This window comes from Pseudoliparis swirei, chromosome 14, assembly GCF_029220125.1.
Source record: "Pseudoliparis swirei isolate HS2019 ecotype Mariana Trench chromosome 14, NWPU_hadal_v1, whole genome shotgun sequence".
NCBI lineage: Eukaryota > Metazoa > Chordata > Actinopteri > Perciformes > Liparidae > Pseudoliparis > Pseudoliparis swirei.
Window position 1 is genome coordinate 7,937,871 of NC_079401.1, and position 23,030 is coordinate 7,960,900.

Below are 23,030 nucleotides of genomic sequence, written 5' to 3' on the forward strand. Positions count from 1 at the left end.
GGAGGACAAGTGTGTGAGAGAGAGAGAGACTCCTCAGCCGTGCACTTAAAGGCACTCCCCAGGAAGTCCTCATTCTTCCCAGAGCCCGACACCCCCCACCAACAGCAGAGAAAATGGAGGAAAGAGCCCTCATTTAGGATGAGTGGAGAGGACCCCCGTCCTCCTCTGAGGGGGTCCTGACGTCTAAATTCCCCCCCCCAGCGGGATGGAGAGAAATGTCAGCGAGAAGGAAAGGTTTAGTGTCTTTTATCATTTGATTTGGGTATTGATTTGTGAGCGCAGAGCTTGTCCGAAACCCATCTGACCTTTTGATTATTAGCATAATCTACATTATACAGACATGGAAACACACACTAGTGGCTGTCATTACAATCGTGTCTCCATCTTTTCCTCAGGAGACTTAAAATAGGTTCACAGGTTGAATCCTTTCAGCTCACACAACTTCCTGAAGAATTATTTTCAGATGTGTGCCTCAAAAATCAGCCCACGATGGTGCTTCTGCTGGGGGGGGGGGGGGACGACGACACACAAAACCACACACACACACACACACATGCATGCATAGACAGAGGTGTCAGCCCAGCATGTTGAACCTTGACAGTCAGCTGTTTTCTCTGCTGTTGTGCAAAATTGGCAGAGTTGTAGGTGTGTGTGTGTGTGTGTTTGTGTCTCAGTCGGCTTTTTTTTCGTGATAGAATTGTTTTGCTCTCAGTAGAATCTGAATAGTGTCGTTGATTTTATTTAACGTTTGGTCATACGTGTGACATTTAAACACAAAGCACTTCCGTGTTGAACTGTTGACAAGGTGTATGTGTGTGTGTGTGTGTGTGTGTGTGTGGGTGTGTTTTGTCTAGTGGAGAATACATGTACTTGTTATGTGTGTGTTTGCATTCGCCAGACAGATTGGACTGATGCTGATCACCTTTGATGTGTTCATTATGTGTGTGTGTGTGTGTGTGTGTTTGCATTGGCTGGGACCGACTCTGGGGACTATCATTGCTGGTAATCCTCTTCATGGTCGACTAATCTGTTTTCTTAGGGGTCACTCCACCCCCCCCCCCTCCCTCCTTCCTCTCTCTACCTCACCTCCCCTTTCTTTTTTCTGTTCACCACTCCTCGATGGGGTTCCTCCTTCTCTCCTTACCTCACCCATGCAAAGGTCACGTCTTCATTCTTCCCTCCCATTCAGCGTGTTTCCCTTCGTCCTCCCTACCCCTCCCTCTCTTGCTGCCCTTCTCCCTTTAAAACCACTAATCTTATTACAAGGAGAATCAAAGCTTTCATGTTTACCTCCCGGCCATCTGAAAATCAAACTAATAATGAGATCTCCTCCCACCTCCCATCGTCTCGCCATCCCCCCTTTCCACTAAGTCCCATAATAATAGTTTGACAATGTGAAGCTACGGAGGCCGATGACAACTTATATCAGGAGAATCTTTATTTGCTTTGTTACAGAGAGTGAGAGGAGATATTGACTTCTGGTCTGCAGGAGTCTGGACGTGGATAGCCTAGCTTAGCATAAAGACTGTAAGCAGGGGGAAAAGTTAGCGTGATTAAAAACATATTCATGCCGACGAACAACTAACTAATTTATATGATGTATCACATCTTGTTATTTAGCCCTAAAGTCAATTTTTTCATTAACATATCCATCAGCACCTTTCAGAGAAGAGAGACTGGGCCTGTCTCATGATTTACTCCCTATTTGCTATATGTGTCACGGGGTGAGGCTCAGGTGCAGAGAGACATTCAGGACTCCAGGTTTGAGTGAAACTTAAAAAACGTCACTTCGGAAAAAAGGTAAAACATAAAAACTCTGGCCTTGAAAGCAACTACAAAAACCTCTAGGAATCACCACGGTAACAAAGACTGAGAGTGAGACATCGAAACAGAGACACTACGAGACTGAGATAAAGACAACAAACCGACAGGGGAAAGACTGGCCCAATATATAGGGGGAAAAACACAGGTGTACGGCATGATGCAATCAAGGAGACAGGAGCGGCTGAGGGCAGGTGAAGGGAATGAACCAATCAAGGAGACAGAGGAGTGGCTGAGGGCAGGTGAAGGGAATTAACCAATCAAGGAGACAGAGGCGTGGCTGAGGGCAGGTGAAGGGAATTAACCAATCAAGGAGACAGAGGAGTGGCTGAGGGCAGGTGAAGGAAATTAACCAATCAAGGAGACAGAGGAGTGGCTGAGGGCAGGTGAAGGGAATTAACCAATCAAGGAGATAGAGGAGTGGCTGAGGGCAGGTGAAGGGAATTAACCAATCAAGGAGATAGAGGAGTGGCTGAGGGCAGGTGAAGGAAATTAACCAATCAAGGAGACAGAGGAGTGGCTGAGTGCAGGTGAAGGGAATTAACCAATCAAGACAGAGGAGACACAGAGGAGAAACAGAGCATTACAATATGGAGCACAATAATTAATTCTCCATAATTGTATTTAATTGTGAAAAATATGCCCCAGATTTTGCTACAATGTGACAATAAAAGTAATTTCTGCCCACAAAGCAATTTTTTTAAAGCGAAAATTACCCTTTTCAAAGGATGATTGTTCAAAAGTTTCCAAATGCACTGCACACTGTTGAGTAAAGAATTGAGTTTCCGTGAGGAAGTGAATCTTTCCTTCACCCAGACCTCACGCTAAGCGAGGCTAAACTCTGACGACTATATCTTTTCATCTCCCTCTTGAATAAAAGAGAATTCTCCATATTTGAGAACTGACTGTTCTTAAAGCAGAATTGACACCATCAACAAATTGATGTATCAGCTCCATCCTCCTTCCTCCGTCTTCTCCTCTCCTCTTGTATCCTTAGATCCAATCATCTCCTCATCCTTTTCAACCCTTCAGCTTACCTCTGCTCTCACCACTAACAAAACCACAATCAGATGTCTTCCCACCTCCCGCACACACACACACACACACACACACACACACACACACACACACACACACACACAGACCAACTCAAACACATGGTCTAATCATATCTGGAAGCAATCAGTGATAGTGTTGGCTGCTCCGGAGCGCCTTGACAATACTGGCAGAGAGGGAGGCTGCACATGCTCTAATTAAATTAAATGTATGTGTGTGTGTGTGTGTGTGCGACTGCTTGACCTGCATGTAGCAAATGCAGAAATGATGGGAAATAAATATTTCCTGTGAAGAGCTAAACTCAAAGTATTAAAGGACAGCGCAGGATGTTGATCAGCTCCTCAGGAACTTAGACTTTCTTAATCTGAGTTCTGATGTCTTTTCCCTGAAAATCCTGCTCATGGATTTAATTTCCCAGTGTGTTCAGTTGGGACCGCCCCGTGGTTTTACAACAGGAAGTTTCTGAAACACGACAACTCTACAAAAGCCTCCGCAGTGAAGAATAACCCCTCGCTATAGAAAAGGCAACGTCGTCTAAAGAGCACACTTTTTCTTGATTCCTACCAAATCCGTAATAACTATAATAGTACACCTATAATAGTATACAGGTTATGATAAGATCCTGGGTTGCAGATGAATAAAGGAACAATTGCGGTAACAATAAAAAAAAGGGGGAGAACCTCCACGTTAAAAAGCAATGTGCCAACAGAGACCGTGAAGATGACCACTGATATGGATATGAACAATGCATTCATCAGCATCCATCACTATTGACTCTGAATGTAAACACACGTTGTATTTGTAACCATGTTGTCTCATGAAACAATGACATTGTGTGCACAGTGAGGTTCAGGTGAACAACAATCGAGATGGGAGGATGAGTGATGTTTTAAAGTCGTCCAGGAGAGGCCTTCCAACAATTAGATGCTAATTAGACTCTAAATTCACAGAGAATATACAATGTGCAGCTCTGTGGGAGATAAGCAACCTCTCCAAGAGCTGCCCTCCCCCCCATCACGGTTTCTCAAAGTGCTGCCCGTGGGCTAACGGCGGCCCTCAGAAGCCTTTTGTGTGGTCCCTGAAATCACGAGGTCATCAAAGTTTCAAAAAAGGCTGTTGATGTTTTAGTTATTGTCGTAGTCTATGTGTGGGATGAAAATGATAATGCTGTCCTTCTCTTCTCCCCAGATGAGTGCAGAGTTTGCAGAGCAGAGGACTACAGCCCTTCTTCTTCTTCTTCTTCTTCTAGTCTGAGATGTAAAATAAGAGGGAGGGGATTGTTCAAGAATTGAAATACAAATATTTGTATGCAGCTGCATTTTAAATAAAAACTGAGTTCCACGACCCTCTGCAGGTATCCAAGCCATAACATCTAGTCTACTCATCAGACGTCGGTCATCTCGAGCTACCTCCAGCCTCCCGATTGGTCCTCTAGCTACACCCTGAGCCATCTGATATAACAGGTCACACATCCTCAAAGAAATGTTTTATTATTTCTAACCTCGTCAATGTCTTGACTATATTTTATATTCATTTTGCAATTCACTTGATAAATAAAAGTTTGAGTTTTGCATGGAAGCACAACATTGTCTGGGTGACCCCAAACCTTTGAACCGTTGTGTATATTCGAAGCATGTCATCTGACTGCTGTCACTTCCAGATGTGTGCCAACGCTACAGGGCTGTGTCTCCATCCAGCCTGCTCCTCCACCACCCTGTGTGAGACAAATAAAAGCCCTCGTCTTTACATGCAACATAATATATTATATAATAACACAGGGAAACGAATGAGTGTGATATATATGCGCTCGAAAGACATTCAGCCTATTTGTCTCCCACTCCCTTCTCACCATTACGACCATTAGCGATGAATGATGTGTGATTGATTGTGAGAGTATACTTGCAGAGAGACGATGTTGAGTTCTTCTTCATGTTATTAGCCTTCAATTTATGTTTGGGGCCCACTTGAACCCGGAACATGGTGCCGTCTAGAAGAGGAGAGAACAGCTCAGAATATGTATAGTCGGGTTGTTTTTCTATGTTATATCTGGATGAGACGTGATGGAATAAAAGGTCTTGAAGTTCTGGTGTAAACGCTGACGTCTGTGGGGGGGGGGAGAAAAGCCATTAGCAAGGCTCAGTTAGCGGGCGTCTTGTAAACCGAGACCCCGGGCATTCATTAGGCATCAATCAAAAGAGGAGGTGCGATGATTAAATGATGAGTGCAAATGCTTAACAGTGCTCGGTACACCGGGCCACTTTACTTTGACACTTGAAAGTGGGGTGGAAATGGATGGAAGAAAGATGATGTTAGTCTCCATGTAGATGGATGGCTGCAACTGGTTAATTTATTCATGGGAGTAATTGAAGAAAGTGAATTTAAAAAACCTTAAAGTCAAAGCTTCATGATGCCGCTGGAGCAAAAAAAAGGGAATTCAGTCACATTGTTCAGTTGTGATTGTTACATTTCACTCAATTTAGGAGTTCGCAAACTAACTCTTTTAGAGCTCAGACAGCATCGAGAAGGCACCAGGAAAATGAAACACCGAACCCAAGTTTGGGATCTGAATAGATTTGTTTGTCAAGAAGCGTGTTTGATCGTTTCAATGAAACATTTGCAAAATGTCAGAAAGTAATGCAGTTCAAAAATCCCAAAAGTTGTAAGAAAAATCGTTAAAAAGTCTAAATATAGTACATATGCCATAAATCATTTAAAAGTACAGTGTATCATAGCATGAACAAATAAATAGAGTATATCATCCAAAAATATGCTCCTCATAATTACAATCGCACCGCGGTCACATGCAGAGCTGAGAGGGCTGGACTGTTTCTCTGAGCACTTATAATGACACATGTCATAGCTTGCTGTTGTATATATGTACTGTATGAGTCTGTGTGTGTGTGTGTGTGTGTTCTCCCTGCTCTGCTTGTAAGGCTGAGCTCCAGTAGAGCTGACAGCTTGCTGTGACAGCGAGCCTTAAACAAACCCACTGGGTCGGCTGCTGCACAGGAGAAATGCCTTTGATTCCATTAGGCCTGTGTGCGTGTGTGCTTGTGTGTGTGTGCGCGTGTGTGTGTTTGTGGCCTGTTGGCTTAGAGACTTCAGGCTAAATAGCAGCGTGAAGAAGTGAAGAACATCCTCACTGCTGCGTTTTATCTCCAAGCGCTCTTTGATCCGCTGCTCTGTGTGTGTGTGTGTGTGTGTGTGTGTGTGTGTGTGTGTGTACGTGTGTGTGTGTGTCGGGGGAACAGAAAGTGCTGACATTTTAGACATAATTGTAATGATCAGGGATGTTCTGGTGTCTCTGACTTTTTGTGGCAGCTCAGTCTCACTGATGTGTATGTTTTTAGAGAGCATATATTCTAATAATTTAATTTGTCCTTAATTTTGTTGCAATATAATTGCTCAACACTGTTGGTTTATAATAACGTTTTTTTTAAACAATTCCCATACAGTAAAAGCCAATGTAAACTATATTTGGGAGCGTATTCTTCGGAAACCTTTATTGTTTCTAAGATTCAAGAGTGATCATCCATGAATAGAAATGATTTGTTTCACTCACACTGTTTACAGCATGTATTACATGTTGAATATGACAAAAAAAGAATTAATTCAGATTTAATTCATGTTCAAAAGTGACCCAAAGACCGCTATGAACACTGATCATCTCCCCAAAAATGTTTATCGATGTTCCAACAACCAATCACATCACTATGTTCCTCACCACTCATAACCCTAATTAGCCAGCAAATCATTCAGATTGAACTCAAATCATAAAACCATGTTATTTTAATAATTGCCTGTGTCATACATAATCCGTAAAAACCAAGTGCAAACTCAACTGCAGTGTTTCCAGCATCGTTACCATTGGGCTTTAAATTAAGAAGTAGAAGAATCTCTCATTTATCTTATTCTGAGGGTTATTAGACATTTGTGTAATATCATGGAATATGGAAGAAACTAACAAGGCCAATCGTATATTATCACCTCTTGTATCCTCAGATATTGGAGTTTATTGATGCATTTTATTGACCACGCATTAGCTATGTCGTGAATGTGCGTCTCTCTAAAAGCAGAAAGGAAGTAATGACAGGCTGATAAAATGGGACAAATCGCATCAATGAAACTTTAATTTTTTTATTGTGTTTTTTATCCCTTTTGCTACCATGATATATCTGGGTTATTAAAATAATTGTTTCTTGCAGATACGGAGATCTCTGCTTCTCAAGCTTTTTCTTCTTCTTTTGTTTACTATATGGAAAGAAGAAATCAACCGGAACACCACAGAGTTTTTATATTTATTTATTTAGGAAACGCTCTCCATCCGCATGTGTGGATTAATGCTGTGTGCACTGTATCGATTTCACTGAAAACATGCTCATTAAATCACGTGTCCTGTGTTCCTGCTGCAGCATCCTCCTCATCCAACGTATACACAAACAAGAACACTGCGGAGCCAATTATCTGCTACACACTAAACAACATCTAAACCCATGAGCAACACGTCCTCCCATCACAACACATAAGTACATACATTCATAAATCGCTTTGATTGAGAAAAAAAATCACTTCTTATGTGTTACTTATTATATTATTCATCATTCTGCTATTTGATATGCAATCTTTTCATTACGCACCACAGAGTCCCCTGCACACTGAGTCAACGGATGAAAAGACGCTGCATTATAAGAAATAAAGCAAAGCGGGATATCTCACAAGATTTTTATTTGTTTTATTCCGTTCAATGTGAAACATTTCTGTCAATCGGCTCAGTCGATTTCCGACCTCGACCGACTGACTGTTGGATCCGCCACGCTGGGATGTATCCCGCGTTTCAAAGATACAATGGGCTCGCCTCATGTGTGTCCATGTGTGTCAGTGCATGGATGCAAAGAGGCAGAGAGAAAGAGAGAGAGAGAGAGGGAGAGAGGGGGGGGGGGGAGAAGGAGGGGATTGTCACAGTGTGCGTAAAACAGATCATACGAGCCACTTAGCAGCACTATAGCCGACTGGTACAAGAGAGGAGAATCCAGCCAGCGTGCCAGTTTATCAGCTCGCTGAGAGGCGGGCAGCACCTGACAGATGCCACTTGGGAGCATAATCCCAGAGGGCTGAAAAGATCCTCCACACGACGGGAAGCCAGTGAAGCGGGAGGAGACCCGAATACCAAAACGACAAATGCGCAACGTTAAAAGAAATATAAATCTATTCCTTCCCCCCTTTTTTCCTTTTAGACCGCGCTCAGAGGCTCCAGAGTGCAGAAATGGAGAGCCAAAAAAACGCACGAGAATTAGCACATTTCCACTCATTAAATGTGAAATGTAGAGCTGTAGTGATTGGTGGGCTGAGAACAATATTAATCAGCAACTATTTTGCTGATTAATTCATTTTTTTCGGGAATCATTTCTTGAGCGAGATTTTGCGTCCAGATAGTCAAGTGTTAAGAGCGACTGGGTTTCTTTGTCTTGTGTGATAGAATTAATATATCTATGTTTCCAAAACATACATTCTAAGTATTAGTCAGTTTACCGATGAAAAACTGAATTGGAAATCAAGCATAATATGGTCTATGTTTGTAGTCGAAACAGTAATAGTATTATTATTATTAGTATTATTCAAAATCTATATATTTCTTTAATATTCACGAGAGGATTACATTTTATTTCTTCTTTTTTCTAACGGGTGACAACCCCCCCCCCCCCTTTCTCTCGCGCTCTCCTGCAGCTTTGGTGAAACAAACAAAAGGGGTGCTTTGAATGGCACGTGTTCCGGGCGTCAGTCACCTGTTTCCTAGCAACGGGCACAACAGAAAAGCACCTGTGGCTCTGAATGGGAGGCGGTGTGAGTGTGACCCTTATAGTTGGACAAAAAACAGAGGGACATTAAAAGATATAGACATCTTGAACGATTTATAAAAGAGCATGACCCCTAAACATATAATCTAAAACTAATACTGATTGGGTACATCACAGAAAAATAAACTGTTTTAAAGTGTTTTACAACCAAAGGTTATCATCCCTGCTAAAGTCTTTCATTAAAGGGTCGCCACACGGACTTTATCTTTATTTCCATTTAGATGTTGCTCGTATAGCTAACGTCGTTATTATCATTATCAAGTGGTATCTGCTAAAACATTGAAAACATTTTTTTACGTTTAATGTGAACATATTACAAAAGCAAAGATAGCTGGAAGAGAAAATGGAATTAAACTGTTTACATGTTGTGTGCGGTGTTTTTTTTAGCCACACACACACACACACACACACACACACACACACACACACACACACACACACACACACACACACACACACACACACACACACACACACACACACACACACACACACACACACACACGCACACACACACACCAGCTACATATACAAAACAGATGACAGAGGGAGTAAAAATTTTGGGTCTCTTGCTCCGACGTCACCAGAACCTCGAGCCCCTGCATGCAAATCACGTCTCCACTGCAGCCTCTCCATTGGCTGCCCCTCGCTCATTTAGCTGCTGTCAGAGCGCGCAGCCCGAGCACGCGCTGGGTAACTTTTCCCAGTACAGCTTCAACCAAAGTGAGCTTCAAACCACCGGTTTCTATTCCACGGGGCGCTCGTGGATGACAGGCGGGGGAGAAAAAAAGGGCACAAAAAAGGGGAAGCGCGGAACAAGTTTCCCTCTTTAGTGGATTTCATCCTGAGACTCCAGAACCTTTTCATCTCTCTCGCTCTCTCCCTCCCTCTCTCTCTCTCTCTCTCGCGCGCGCTCTCTCTCTCTCTCAGTTTCTTTTAACTCCCGTTATCACGCGCTTCTTTCGGAGGTTTAGCTGCGCGCGGGCCAGACTGAATGTGTCTGTGTATTTGACTGAGAAGAGTTGTCCTACCAAGACCAGGTGAATGTACAGCATCATGATGGAGACGGACTTACATTCCCCCCTGGTGCCCCAGACCAACCCATCTAACCCTGGGGGACACGCGGGAGGAATAGGCGGGGGGGCCGGCGGGAAAGTCCCCCAGGACCGAATCAAGAGACCCATGAACGCCTTCATGGTCTGGTCCCGGGGCCAGCGGAGGAAAATGGCACAGGAGAACCCCAAGATGCACAACTCCGAGATCAGCAAGCGGCTGGGGGTCGAGTGGAAGATGATGACCGAGGCGGAGAAGAGGCCGTTCATCGACGAGGCGAAGCGGCTGCGCGCCATGCACATGAAGGAGCACCCGGACTACAAGTACCGGCCGCGGAGGAAGACCAAGACGCTGCTGAAGAAGGACAAGTACTCACTGGCCGGCGGGCTCCTCGGCTCACCTGTGGGTCTCGGGATGGGCGGAGGGCAGAGGCTGGAGAGTCCCGGCGGGTGCCACGCGGGAGCCAACGCGGGCTACGCGACGCACGTGAACGGCTGGGCCAACGGCACGTACTCTGGCCAAGTGGCGGCTGCGGCCGCGGCGGCTCACGCCATGATGCAGGAGGCGCAGCTGGCGTACACGCAACACCCGGGCTCCGGAGCTCACCCGCACCACCCGCACGCGCACCACCACCCGCATCACCACCCGCACAACCCGCAGCCCGTGCACAGGTACGACATGAGCGCGTTGTCGTACAGCACCATCTCAAACTCTCAGAGCTACATGAGCGCCTCTCCGCCGGGCTACGGCGGGATCACCGGCTACACTCACCAGCACCAAAGCTCCGGTGTGTCCCCGGTGTCCGGGACGCTCGGAGGAACTTTGGGGTCCCTGGTGAAATCTGAGCCTAGCGTGAGCCCCCCGGTTTCCACGGCGCGCGGACCACCGCCGTGCCCGACGGGGGACCTTCGGGACATGATCAGCATGTATCTGCCGACCGGCGAGGTGGCGGGGGACGCCTCCGTTCACAGCAGACTGCACGTGCTCCACCCGCAGCACTACCAGAGCAGCGGCTCCACTCCGGTAAACGGGACGGTCCCTCTGACTCATATTTAAATCTCTAAATGTATAAGCACTACAAACCACTACCAAATATTTAAAACAAGTAGATGTGGGCGCAGACTGCTGATGAATTGTAAATTATAGGCGGTTATAGCCATAAAAATGCAATCACTTTGAACAAAACTTTTTTATTGTTATTTTTATTTTCTTTCAGTGATGGATTTTTGTTTGTCCGAGCTAAAGGAAAGCGCATCCAATTTACTGTTGCTCTCTGCCAAGTTTTGACACGATTTAAATTATAATCCGTGAAGGCTGGTGAATTTGGAAGTTTATTTTTTCCGATTTTTTTCTGTGGAATTAAAGGCACCAGCTGTGTGTTTTTGAGGGATCCTCAAAACCTGTTTAACTAAAGAGGGAACCGTATAATAAATGGAGGGCGGTGTGGAAGATGTGTTTAAAAAAAAAAAGTTTCTTGGCTGCAATTTAAATTGATTTCCAGTTTTAATGCTTGTAAACATGTGAGTCAGTCGGTGTGATTTGAATTTGTTTTGTTGTTGTAAAATCTTGTAAATTGTGAATAAATAGGCCTACTGAAAACATGTTTCTGCAATTCTACATAATTTACAAAATAACAAGCTTCATTTTAGGGTTGAAGACGAAACAATTTTGCGCTGAGTTTAACGCATTTTCGTGACGTGATAGTTTTGTTGGTGGGTTATTTATTTTGGCAGAGTATTTAAAACGGCTCGAGGGAACTGTTCCTCCACTATTAAATGTTTATTCGCATTGATTTCCATTCTTAAATATATTGTCAAATGAGCTTGTTGTATCGTTGTGTGAACATGGGTTTAATGACGTCATGGCAAACAGTTAAAATCTGCTTAAAATGTAAATCACAACATTAAAAGAATAATTACAACATAACAGCAGTCATATTTTCTCGGTGATGTCCTTGAATTGATTATTTTTCAGTCGGACCCCTTAATTGATTATTTCTCCTAGAATTAAAAATAATTCAAATATGATACATTGTTGCTTTGATAATAGAAAAAGTATCTGTTGTATCTTCTAATGATCCTCTTTTTAACTTGCATGAACATTGATGTGCATTTCATTAATATGAATTTATGTTGGACATCTTAATGTGTCATTAAGTTGTTGGGAGATGTGTGAGTTTATATTGAAGGATATGAAAATAGGCTATAAGCATATATTTGTTTTCCTGAAATTCCTTTTTTTGTTATTTAGCCTTCAGCCGCAGATCTCATGATATCTTTAATTATGAAATTATGTTATTTTATGCCCACAATATATACCTCCCAACATCCTGTAACTCAGTTAACACTTGTTGGTTGAGGATTTTTTCCTCAGGGAGAGTTCAACATATTTAATAACATTCTCATTTTCTATTTTCCTATTATTTCTGATAACATGGTTTAAAACAGCATGTTCATGTTTATTATATAGCACTGAACACTGTATACATCGCACAAACACAATAGATTTGAAGGATATATTCAATGTTCATGAATTAATAACATTTCTCTCTGTTTCTTGCATTAGTTTGTGAAAACACACGGAGGATATTTTTTTAAAGCTAAATCCCAAAGTATTCCTAATTAAGTTGAACATTTTACTCAACTTCTTGCACATTTATTTAAAACTTTATCATGCAACGTCTGAAATTGACTTTAAACTCACTTCAACTTGCTGAAATTGTTATTGCTTTTAGTAAAATATGGACCAAGCAAAGCAAAGTTTTTTGTCTTCTTTTCTATACCTGCCTCAGGGGTCATGACCTCAGGAATCTCAAGCGAACGTAAGTCTGAAAACAAGCGTATATCCGCTCTTCCAATTCTTCAGCCGACCTCAATTGGGCCCACTTCAACCATGCCTCCACCTGGGTCCTCCAGTCTTACACACCCCCTCCCAAAAGCATGCATGTGTGTGTGTGTGTGTGTGTGTGTGTGCGTGTGTGTGTGCGTGTGTGTGTGTGTGCAATTCTCCTGGTTGTTGAATTATTTCCTTCTTTAAATGTGAATGCTGAATCACAGGAGGCCCCGGGGTATAGGATGGAGAGGGAGGGATGAATGAAGAGCAGAAAAGGAGGAGGTGAGGAGAGCAGGTTTTGGGGTTTGTGGGAGAATGGGGATTAGTCGTGGTGTAAGCCGGGGCAGCCGGGGGTCACCTACAACAAAAAGCCCGGCAAACAACCCCCCCGGGTTTTATGAGAGTAATTCACTCGGGTCTGGACTTAAAAACAAGAGGGCAACAATGATGCAAATCACATATAATAAAGCTGTTTCCACGGATGTCAGCTGTGTAGACTGAAGGTATTCATTAGTCCTGAATGAACCCCACAGGACTTATTTTAGTTACATTTACATTGCTTTATTTCATAGGATTTCTTTACATTATGATTGATATGTGAGGGGTTTATCTTCAGGAATTGAATTTGATTTATAACTTAATTATCTCAGTAAATACAAATTCAACCAAGTTTAAATAAAAACTAATAAACCTTTTTACTTACATTTTTACAACAGAATGAATTATAAATAATAAATGTGAATTCTTCCCGGGATCATTTAAAGAGCAAAGTTAGTGGCAGGTTATGAACTCCACATTCACAGTGATCAATACTTGATTAAATGATGTGAAGGAAACGTACGACACGTTTGATCTCTACAATGATACCAAGATAAAAAGGTGAAGGATGAATTTTGTCACACAAAAAAAGTATTCTGTACCACTGTGAAGAGCATCAATTCACTGAACCTTAAGGTTTGTCAAAAGATCCCCAAATACACCCGATATCAAATCTCTAAAAATATATTATAGTCTGAGAAGTGTGCGATCAATCAAATCAAATCATCACCGTACATCACGAAACATAAACAAATGATGAATATCGAAGCCACTGAGAGGCAAAATTCAGTTCACGTGTTGCGCAATAACACATTTTGGGATTGAACCGTCACAAATCGAGCTGCCATGGTCCACTTTTACCCAGAAGCCCCGGTATGCTTCCATAAAGGCCCAGTCACCATGGCTGGAGCCAGCCACATGCCATGTGTCTGCAAGTTTCCATCCTCTCCTCATCTCTCCCCTCCCCCACCCCACCCCACGTGCTCCCGGTGTCCTAAACGTGGCTAATCGGCATCAGTTTATCACGCCTTCGCATATTTCCCTCCCTCTCCTCCTATAAAAACCCTCACCTCCGACGTTGGATCCGGTTTTGTCATGGGAGATTACGGGGGGGGGGACCGATTGCAGAAGACCGAATGTGGCGCGAGGAGATTAGCCGGGACGCCGTGGAAAACAGCAACGGGGCCAACGGATTCCTCGCGAGGGGGCCTTATCGTGCAATTACACGTTGACACGTTTTAAACATTTTTCAGCCTCTTAATCCGAGGGCCCCCTCCTCCCCCTGCTCGCTCTCCAAAAGCAGACCTATTGGTGCTGAGGGAGCCGCGCCGCTCTGCCTGACTCTCTCCATCTCTGAAAAGTCTTTTCTCTCTCTCTCTCTCGATCAGCCGCTGTTCATGTTGCAACAACATTTCAAAAAGGGAACAGGGACCAAAAAGTTCTGACTATCTCCATTTCAAAAACCTTCACAGATGAAATGAGGGGAAAGACATGAAAAAGTGAGAGAGTTACAAAGGCATTGAGGAGCATTGATACATGAAGGAATATAAGGCAATTACACAGAATCAAAGTAGAAATAAACTTTTTATACAAAATTGAATAATCTTTTTTTGTGAACATGGAGCCACATTGACCGTGAATCTACTGATACATCCTAAATAATGTGCGTCGGGTTACTTTCCATCTGTGTGATGCAATTTTAAGGGAATATATTGTTGGTTTTTCGAACCAATTTGTCTTCTGTTTATTTCCGAGAAAGCCAGCGCCACGGTCAAAGTAAAATATCAAATCTCTCCATACACGGTATTGATTGGGTAAAGAAAAATGGCGTTCTTTCAGAGGGACAATGTGAAGGGTACAAAAACAACGATGATGATACATATAATTCCTTGTTTTGCTCATGAGATAAAGAGCAGTCTTACATAAAAAGGATGAGCTCATCATGGATCTCTGACAGGCGCGTAGCAGATGAACCTTCCTCTGACATTTTCCATGCGCGATGTCCTTCAGTCTTGTTTTGAGCTCCGACTCACCGATTACTTACTTCTGCATTAGTTGCATCGGATGTAAAAACTTTCCACATGAATCCGAACGTTTATACTGTTACATCTTCATCGGCGCCTCCAGGTCCCCGGGCATCAAACGGCCAGCGTAGCGTGTCGTTCCACCATGCTGCTTAATTCAATTAGGGCCTTTCATGACAATCAATTAGGGAGTACCCCCTGGATCTCCCCGGGGGCCTATAATCATCACACACCGTCTGCTCAGACAGGCACTGGGGAGCCCCGCCCACCACATAACGGGGCCACTGGGAGCCACGAGGAGGCAGCTTGTGCTTCATTTCAAGGCATTTGACTTCACATTATGTTCTTTTTCTTTTCCTCACATGGCTACGTGTTCAATGTAATACGCCCTGACGGGAAAAACACTATAGTCAGAACCTGGAGAATTTCTATTTCTATAATTAAACTTGTGAAAAAGCTTCAGCCTCAAGCCTGTGGGTCAGTGGGTAGCAGGTCCGTCTTTTGGGGGTTGAGCGCCCTCGATGTATCCTTGAGCGAGACACTTAACCCTGAGCTGCTCGCTGTCGCCGAGTCTACGTTGTATAAATGTAACATGATTGTATGTCGCTTTGGATAAAAGCGCCAGCTGAATGACATGTAATGTGATTTAAATTCATAAAGGGAGCAGCGTGTTGTTTGCATAGGAGCTGACGCCGGACCATGTAGCGCAGGAAAAAGCTTCAGTCTTTCTACTTTTAAACCAATTACAAATGCACACGCGAGGTCTCTTCGAGCCAATTACCTCACACACCACGCTGCTTATTCTTCCGGAGGGCTAAGGCACTTCGGAGGAAAAAAGAAAGAAAAGAGCGGAAGAGAGGAGTGGAAGAAATGGAGGAGAACAAGAAACATTAACGTGATTACAACTGTAGCTCGGGCGACAGGTAATCACTAGAGTTAAAAGGTCTCCTGCCGGCCCAGAGGCCAATGAACCGCTCGCTCCCTTACGACCTCTGCGGAGAGGAACGCTGTCATTTGCAGATTGCAGGTGAAATGTGGTTCACGTCTCTCCAACCTCCCCCGACTCTGGCCCCCAAAAAGGCTGGTCATTAGTGCCAATCATCAGCAACGGTGCCATAATTATTTAGTGGTGTTTGACATGGGGAGACCTGTGTGAATGTGTGTGTGTGTGTTTACAGATTTTACAGCCAATGCAGATATATTCTTGGTTTGAAAAAGCTACGTTTCAGAGCGTTTTGGATTGTGTTTTTGAATTAAATTTGATTGAAAATCGTCCCCCTCTTGAAATGGTATCATCCGATTGAATGGGTATCATCATTCTCACAGAGACGGGTCGTCAGGAGCCGGCGACGGTGTTCTGAAGGCCGCCAGTCACGGAGCAGTCGGCTACTTTGAGAAGTCCCTGCGTCCCTTTTGTTTTGATCCATGATATGTTAGGAATATCAAAACATGGACCAGAGTCTGGACCAGAGCCTGGATTAGAGCCTGGACCAGAACCTGGACCAGAGCCTGGACTAGAGCCTGGACCAGAGCCTGGACTAGAGCCTGGACCAGAGCCTGGACCAGAGCCTGGACCAGAGCCTGGACCAGAGCCTGGACTAGAACCTGGATCAGAACCTGTGCCGCTTTCTGAGTAGGAAGAGGCCGTCTCCTCCTGATGTTGTGCAGCATGGACCTACAGGAACGTGTTGTCGCAGTGATGTCGACAGTCAGTTGAGTGCCGACTCTCACCCCGAGGTTCCTGGGAGTCGGGGGCGGGGCTAACACAGAGTTGTTGAAAGTGGTAGTCAGGTGGCGGGTAGTCAGGTCGTGGGTGAGAGAGCCTTTCCCTGGAAGGAAAAGTAGCCCAGTTTTTACAGGGTTGATTTCCAGGCGGTGTGCAGACGTCCTCTGAGAGACGTCAGTGAGTCAGGCAGAGAGTCGTACCGCCACCCGTGTTTCAGATTGGGGAAACGGGAGCATCTTTGAGTCACGCCACGGACTGTCACAGTTCATCATTTCAATTCAGTGAAAACACAGATATCACTATGACATACAATGATGAGAACATCTATGTGCTATAGAAATGCTTTTGAATGTGAGTTCCAGTATTTTCCTGATTCGGCATTTAACACATGGGGGGGTCGTATCTTTTTGCATTTTTGTTGTTTTTAATACATCATTTTCTGAGTCAATATTTACCATCAGTGACCATAGTGACAATTGGGCTAGCGTTTGGCAAAGTATTTGTTTAGTAGGGCATTAGCGTGTGCGTGTGCGCGTGTGCCCGTGTGTGTGTGTGTAAAACAATATGCTAATCTCTGGCGTGGAGGAGAGGGATTTGCTGAATAAAGGAGAGCGAGAGGAGCGTGCTTGTTAGCGATAGCCTGGCTGAAGATTCCTCCACACACCCACCTCCCTGATCCACTTCCATAGGCCTTAGTGCGGCGCTTGTGTCTGTGTGTGTGTGTGTGTGTGTGTTTTTTAATGAGAAGGATCTGTATGGAATATATGGTTTCATTATATACGTTTCCTGTTTGGTGTCACTTGCAAATGTTGGGTATTGAATAATGATATCCATGTGATCCATGTGTTTGTTCATGTAGATGTGTGTCTATGCATAAGTGTGTGTGTTTGTGTGTCGAAGTGTGTGTGTCAAAGTGTGTGTACAGGAGGATGATCTGTGTTGGCAGCCAGTAGTTGTGGACTCAGATTAAACATGGAGAGGGATTCAGTCTGAGGTATTTACAGATTCTCATTATAGCCTCAGAATATGAGTGCGCGCACACACACACACACACACACACTAATCGTATCACCTATAAAGCCTAATCTGTTTACTGTGATTAGTCCAAATTCGAATGTAACATATTTGTACTTTTTAACCAGGTGTCTTTGCTAAATTCACTAAATTCAGAATGTAAAAACTTAATCATAGAAGGTAATAATTGATGCAATTTGTCTGCAGTGCATGCTGGGATATGATCCTGTGCCCCACGAGGATGAACAAGAAAAGTGGGTAAAAGACCTTAACGGACCTCATGGCGCCAACCCCCATGTACTTTTGTATGCGACCAACTTTCTTTGTTTGAATCAAATCGTTTGATCATAACTCCGGTTATAAAAGCTGAATTACTCACTTGAATGAATAATTTCTCTTTCAATCACAGCTTTCTTCAGGGCCTCAGTGACTCATCATGTGGAGCACAGTGCACCAGGGCCTTGAACGGTCCGTGAGGTGAGCTCGGTATAACTACAGTCATAATGGTCGGTTATAATGAGCAGCGCGTTGTTTGTGCACCGGCATTTTAAATGACCGGAGTAAAGAGCATCGAGGGCGAAGCCCGCAGCGCCATCGTGTCAAACATCCCCGGAGGAAAGTCAACGCAACGCCGCCGTTGTTTGGACAAAACTTTCTCCTGTTTGTCTTCAACTTGGCCGGTGGATGGGGAGAAAGCGGAAAGGAGGGAGCGATCGCAGGGAGAGTGGAAGGATGAGGTAAAAAAAAAAAAACGAGGGAGGGTAGAACGGTGCAGAAACACGACAGGAGCATCATCCGTCCTTTAACCGGTGGGGAGTTATCGCCCCACGGCAGAGCCTCTCCACACGCTTTAAAAAGCACATTTTAAGATGTATTAGTGCATCCCGGAATCCACCGGCTGCCAATAGGGGGCTGCTCGCTGGGCTTTGTGCATGTGTGTGTGTGTGTGTGATTTCTTCTTCGTAGCTCTCTCCAAATTCCCTTAGCGAGCGTTGCTAAGGTGCTTTAGGGATGGGATTAGCTGGAGGCTCATCACACATTCCATAACAGAAAGAAAAAGTATGCAGAGAGAGGGAGAGAGAGAGAGGAAGAATTAAAGGAAGAAGCTAGAAAGAGGAAGAAAAGGTGGAAAAACTGATGAAAGTAAGCCATCAATGAAGGAAGGACGAAACGAAGGAAGGAAGGAAGGAACGAAGGAAGGAGAGAAAACTAATGAAACGAAATGAAGGAAAGACTGGAAAAGGGAGAAATGAATGAAGTAGAGGAGGAAGGAAAGATGAGGCAAAGTCGAGCAGGAAAGAATTAAAAGAACTCGAAGAGAGGGAGACTGAATTATAGGAAAAGGAGCAAGGAACTGATGTGTAGGGACGAAAGGAAGCGACAAAGATGGAAGGATGGTGAAAGGACGAAGGAGAAAAGGGGGAGGCGCCAAAGTAAAGTAAAGAGCAGTGATGAACAGTGTGGTCGAGAGAGGAGAGACGGAGGAAAGGGAGGACGAAGGAGGGAAAGGGAGCAAAAAGAAGGAGGGGAAAGAGTAGGAAAAAAGAAGGAAGAGGAGAGTACAGGGGTGAGCTTGCCGACTGTTGCATCATCAGCGCGTTAACCGAGGGCAATGTGATGAGAATAAGCCGCGTGATGAAGCGTGGAGGCAGCAGGAGGAATGTGTCCAGGACCTCGTCTCCTCCGCTCTGATGTCACAGGATCCATCAGAGCGCCCGTCTGGCGGCGTTGGCGTTGCGGTTCACACGGCGCTGGAGATTAAAGATGTGCGGGCAGATGAAACCGCTAATCTTCGAGATCCCGGTTTATTTTCGGCGAGATTCTTCTGCGGAGGGAGATCGGCCGTCAATCAAACGGCGTGGGCGTCTTTCTCTCTCTCTCTCTCTCGGGCCTTTGTGGGATTTCTGGAGGCCTTCGCTGCGATCGCTATAGCAACGAAGGCCTCCGAATGAAATGGAGGTTGTTTGCAATTGAGTTTTTAAAAAAAAGTATTTAATAGATTTATTATTTCTGTCTGGGAGCCCCCTGAGAGACGAGGTCGGGGTGTGACTTTGACCCTCGAGGCTTCCGGTTGAGTGAGTGTTCGCTACGTTTGAACCAGAGCCACCAATCTGTCCTCGTTTATTGACCTTTGACCCAACTCACTGCTTTAGAAATAAAATTCTATTCAATCTGATGATTTGTCCGTATAAATGAAGACGACACGGTGACACAAGAAAACAAGGAAACAAGCATCCAGTGCGTTTGCAAGTGTGTGCATGGGAACGGAGGGAGGGAGGAGGAGGAGGAGGGGGGGGGGGCATAGGTGTGGTCTGTTAGCTCTCCTGTTACCTGTGGCCCTCCACGGCAACCTGAGCCTCCTCTGTTTGGGACAAGTTGACACCCTGAACCCAGCGGACAGGACGCCAGATTTCCCTCTCTGTTTATCTCCATCTCTCTATTGTTTGTTTACCCCATCACTCACTTTCTCTCCGGTGAACCAACACAGTAGAAATAGAAACATCCTCATGAAGAAATGACGACGCAATCGTCGATGGGTATTTTTACTTTTCGACCTCAGAGAAACGTGATTGTTTCTTCTTCTTTTTTTTTCTCTTCAGAAATATAACTGCGTCTAAAACTTTTCATAATTGCTCTGCCATTTCCTCTCTCTCTCTCTCGCGCTCTCTCCCTCCCTCCCTCTCTCCATCCGTTTAGGGTTTCCATGATCTCATTATGTGCCTATGAAAAGGGCCAGGTAATGCAACCTGGCCTGCGTGGCACGACTGTGTGTGTGTGTGTTGATTACCTGAACAACAGTCAACAGAGTCTCTCGTCTCTATTTCACCCACTTATCTCGTCGAGAAATAATCATCTAATCAGGCGCACGCACGCACACACACACACACACACACACACACTCACAAACACACCCATGTAATGTATATTAATATGTGTGTGCACAGCTTCTAATCCGAGTGCATACAGTGCATACACGCATAAACACAGGCTACACACACACACACACACACTAACCGGTTTTACCTTTTTACATTGACTCACATTAATTCTATGGAGGCTAAACAATGACGCCAACTCACCCGGAGAGTAAGACTGGTTATATTATATATAAAGTATATAAGAATGACATGTTCAGTGATTTACAGCTGTGTGTGTGTATGTGTGTGTGTATGTGTGTGTTTATGTCTCTCCAACATAATAATCAATGTGCATGTGTTATTAAAAGTAAACACATGCTAAGCCGCAGTCAACGGGGCTGCTGGTGACAACAGCTGTCACTCAAAAAGTTAAACTTGTTGACCACGTCATTGCACACAGCAGGTTTTGGGGGTTTCCCTCCAGTTCTCACCTCCAGCATATGAGCTCGACTCCGCCGTTTACAATGCAAGATATTACAGCATTCATTCATTGGCCCTTCTGTACCTGGCCCGGGTTATCTGACTTCTAAAATCGACATTTTTAAAACATGGAGGGATTTCTCCGGTGTGGAGTACTCCTCTGCATCTAAATATAATGATGTATTTGTTCTAAAAATAGACGCCTCTCGCTTCTCAATGGGTTCACGTCTCGTCAGCGGGCATAACTAGACTTTCTCGATATCGAATTCGACGGCGGTGAAATGATGCACGCGTCATCTCACTAGAATGGGAATGCATCCTTTGATCTGGTGAAGCCATGAGCCATCTGTGTTAGACGCTGTAATGCCACGTGTCTTTGGTTCCTTTTTGTATTCTTTCACCGATTGTGTATTTTTACTGTGTACTTATGCCAGGGGGGGGGGGGGGCATCATTGTTTGTGTTATATCTTTAAAAATTGCAAAATCTAATCAACAGTAAATAAAGAAGAAGAAAAATGAAAAAAAGCAGCGAACACACGACAGCTCGAGAACCTAGGAACAGATCGATGGGCCGATGGGAGAGAGGGTGAGAGAGGGAAAAGAGAGGAGAAGGAAAGGGAGGAAGAGGGAGGGAGGCCCATCGACTGTCGCTTTGACCTCTCGGTGCACACAAAGAGAAAGCCTCAGAGCCCTCCGCAGCCAGGGCATTTTACTGTGTCAATGCCCCCCCCCCCCTCTCAGCCACCCGCCCCACATGGGTGGACAGCCGATAAGTTGGAGCTGAGGACTAAAAGCTCCCGCAGGGCGAGCGACAATAGGACTCCTACAGCCAAGGAAAGCAAAGTGCTCTCTCTCTCCTCCCCTCCCTCTCTTTCTTTTCTCTCTCTCTCACACACACACAGTGTGAGATTAAGAGTAATTCTTCATCACAGTCCTCACTTTTTTCCCTCCAAACTGAGGACCAATGTCACAGATTTTACATTTCTACTGCATATACTTTGACATGCACACACACGCACGCCAAGTATACAAGTTAAATTTGTAGGAGTTGTAAATAACGTATTTCTTAACGAAAACTGAATCTTCCCGCTTATTTCGGAGCAATTATTACATGACGATCAATAGTTATTAGATGGGAGGCTGAGATGCTCATGACTGTATGAGCACAAGCTGAAAACATTGACACAGTAGGGAACAGTGGTTTAACACACACACACACACACACTCCTGTTATTCTGTCTGCTGAGTGTCATCTATAAGATGTATAAGAGTTCTGCAGAAAAGGAGTAGACCTAGTGTGTGTGTGTGCATGTGCGTGTGCGTGTGTGTGTGTGTGAGGCGAGGCCATCATTGCGTCGGTGTGCGCCGGCTGCAGCTCTTTCTTTGCCAAAAATCACCCTTTGAATACCAGTATAAACACCAGCCAGGCGCAAATTAACGGGGGAGCGTTTCGCCGTCAATCATTTTCTAATACACAGAATTTGACGTGGAAATCACGGCGGCGTAATAATCCGAGGCGAGCAGCAACACAGGAGAGCGATTCAGATGTCCAGAAGAATGATGCGCCGACTCCGTAAAGAACCGGATTCGGCGTAATAAATGTCGAGGCAGCACCAATTACACCTAATCTAAATGTTACAGCCAGGCCAGGTGAGGTTGGCATAAAGCAGACAAAAAAAACCCCAAAAACAGTGAATCTGTTTATGCGTTTGCCAGAGAAGCCGACGCAGCCGCGTGGCGCTGCATCTCACATCTGCCCATACATGACATGGTAACGGCTGCCTTCAAGCGGGCTGATCCCACGCGGACTATTTTGTGAGGATTCTTTGTTATCAGGTCTCGGTATTGCGCAATGTAGCTTTGTTTCTTCAGCTCCTCGAGGTGAGCTGACCCCGTTATCAGGCTGAGGCGTCTACACAATTTTTTTGGGTCACTTGTCTTTTTTAAAAATTCATTTAAATATATTAACGTAAAAAAATACACACGTCAGACA

The 23,030-nt window shown here is 44.5% G+C and overlaps 1 protein-coding gene across 1 annotated transcript; it reads left to right on the top strand.

The window, feature by feature from the left end:
- The first annotated feature begins 9,501 nt into the window (after positions 1–9,501).
- Positions 9,502–11,565, top strand: LOC130204466 (transcription factor Sox-1a-like). Its single transcript, XM_056431216.1, has one exon. It carries the CDS (start codon positions 9,777–9,779, stop codon positions 10,839–10,841), a length of 1,065 nt encoding a protein of 354 aa, XP_056287191.1. The 5' UTR covers positions 9,502–9,776; the 3' UTR covers positions 10,842–11,565.
- The last annotated feature ends 11,465 nt before the right edge of the window (positions 11,566–23,030 follow it).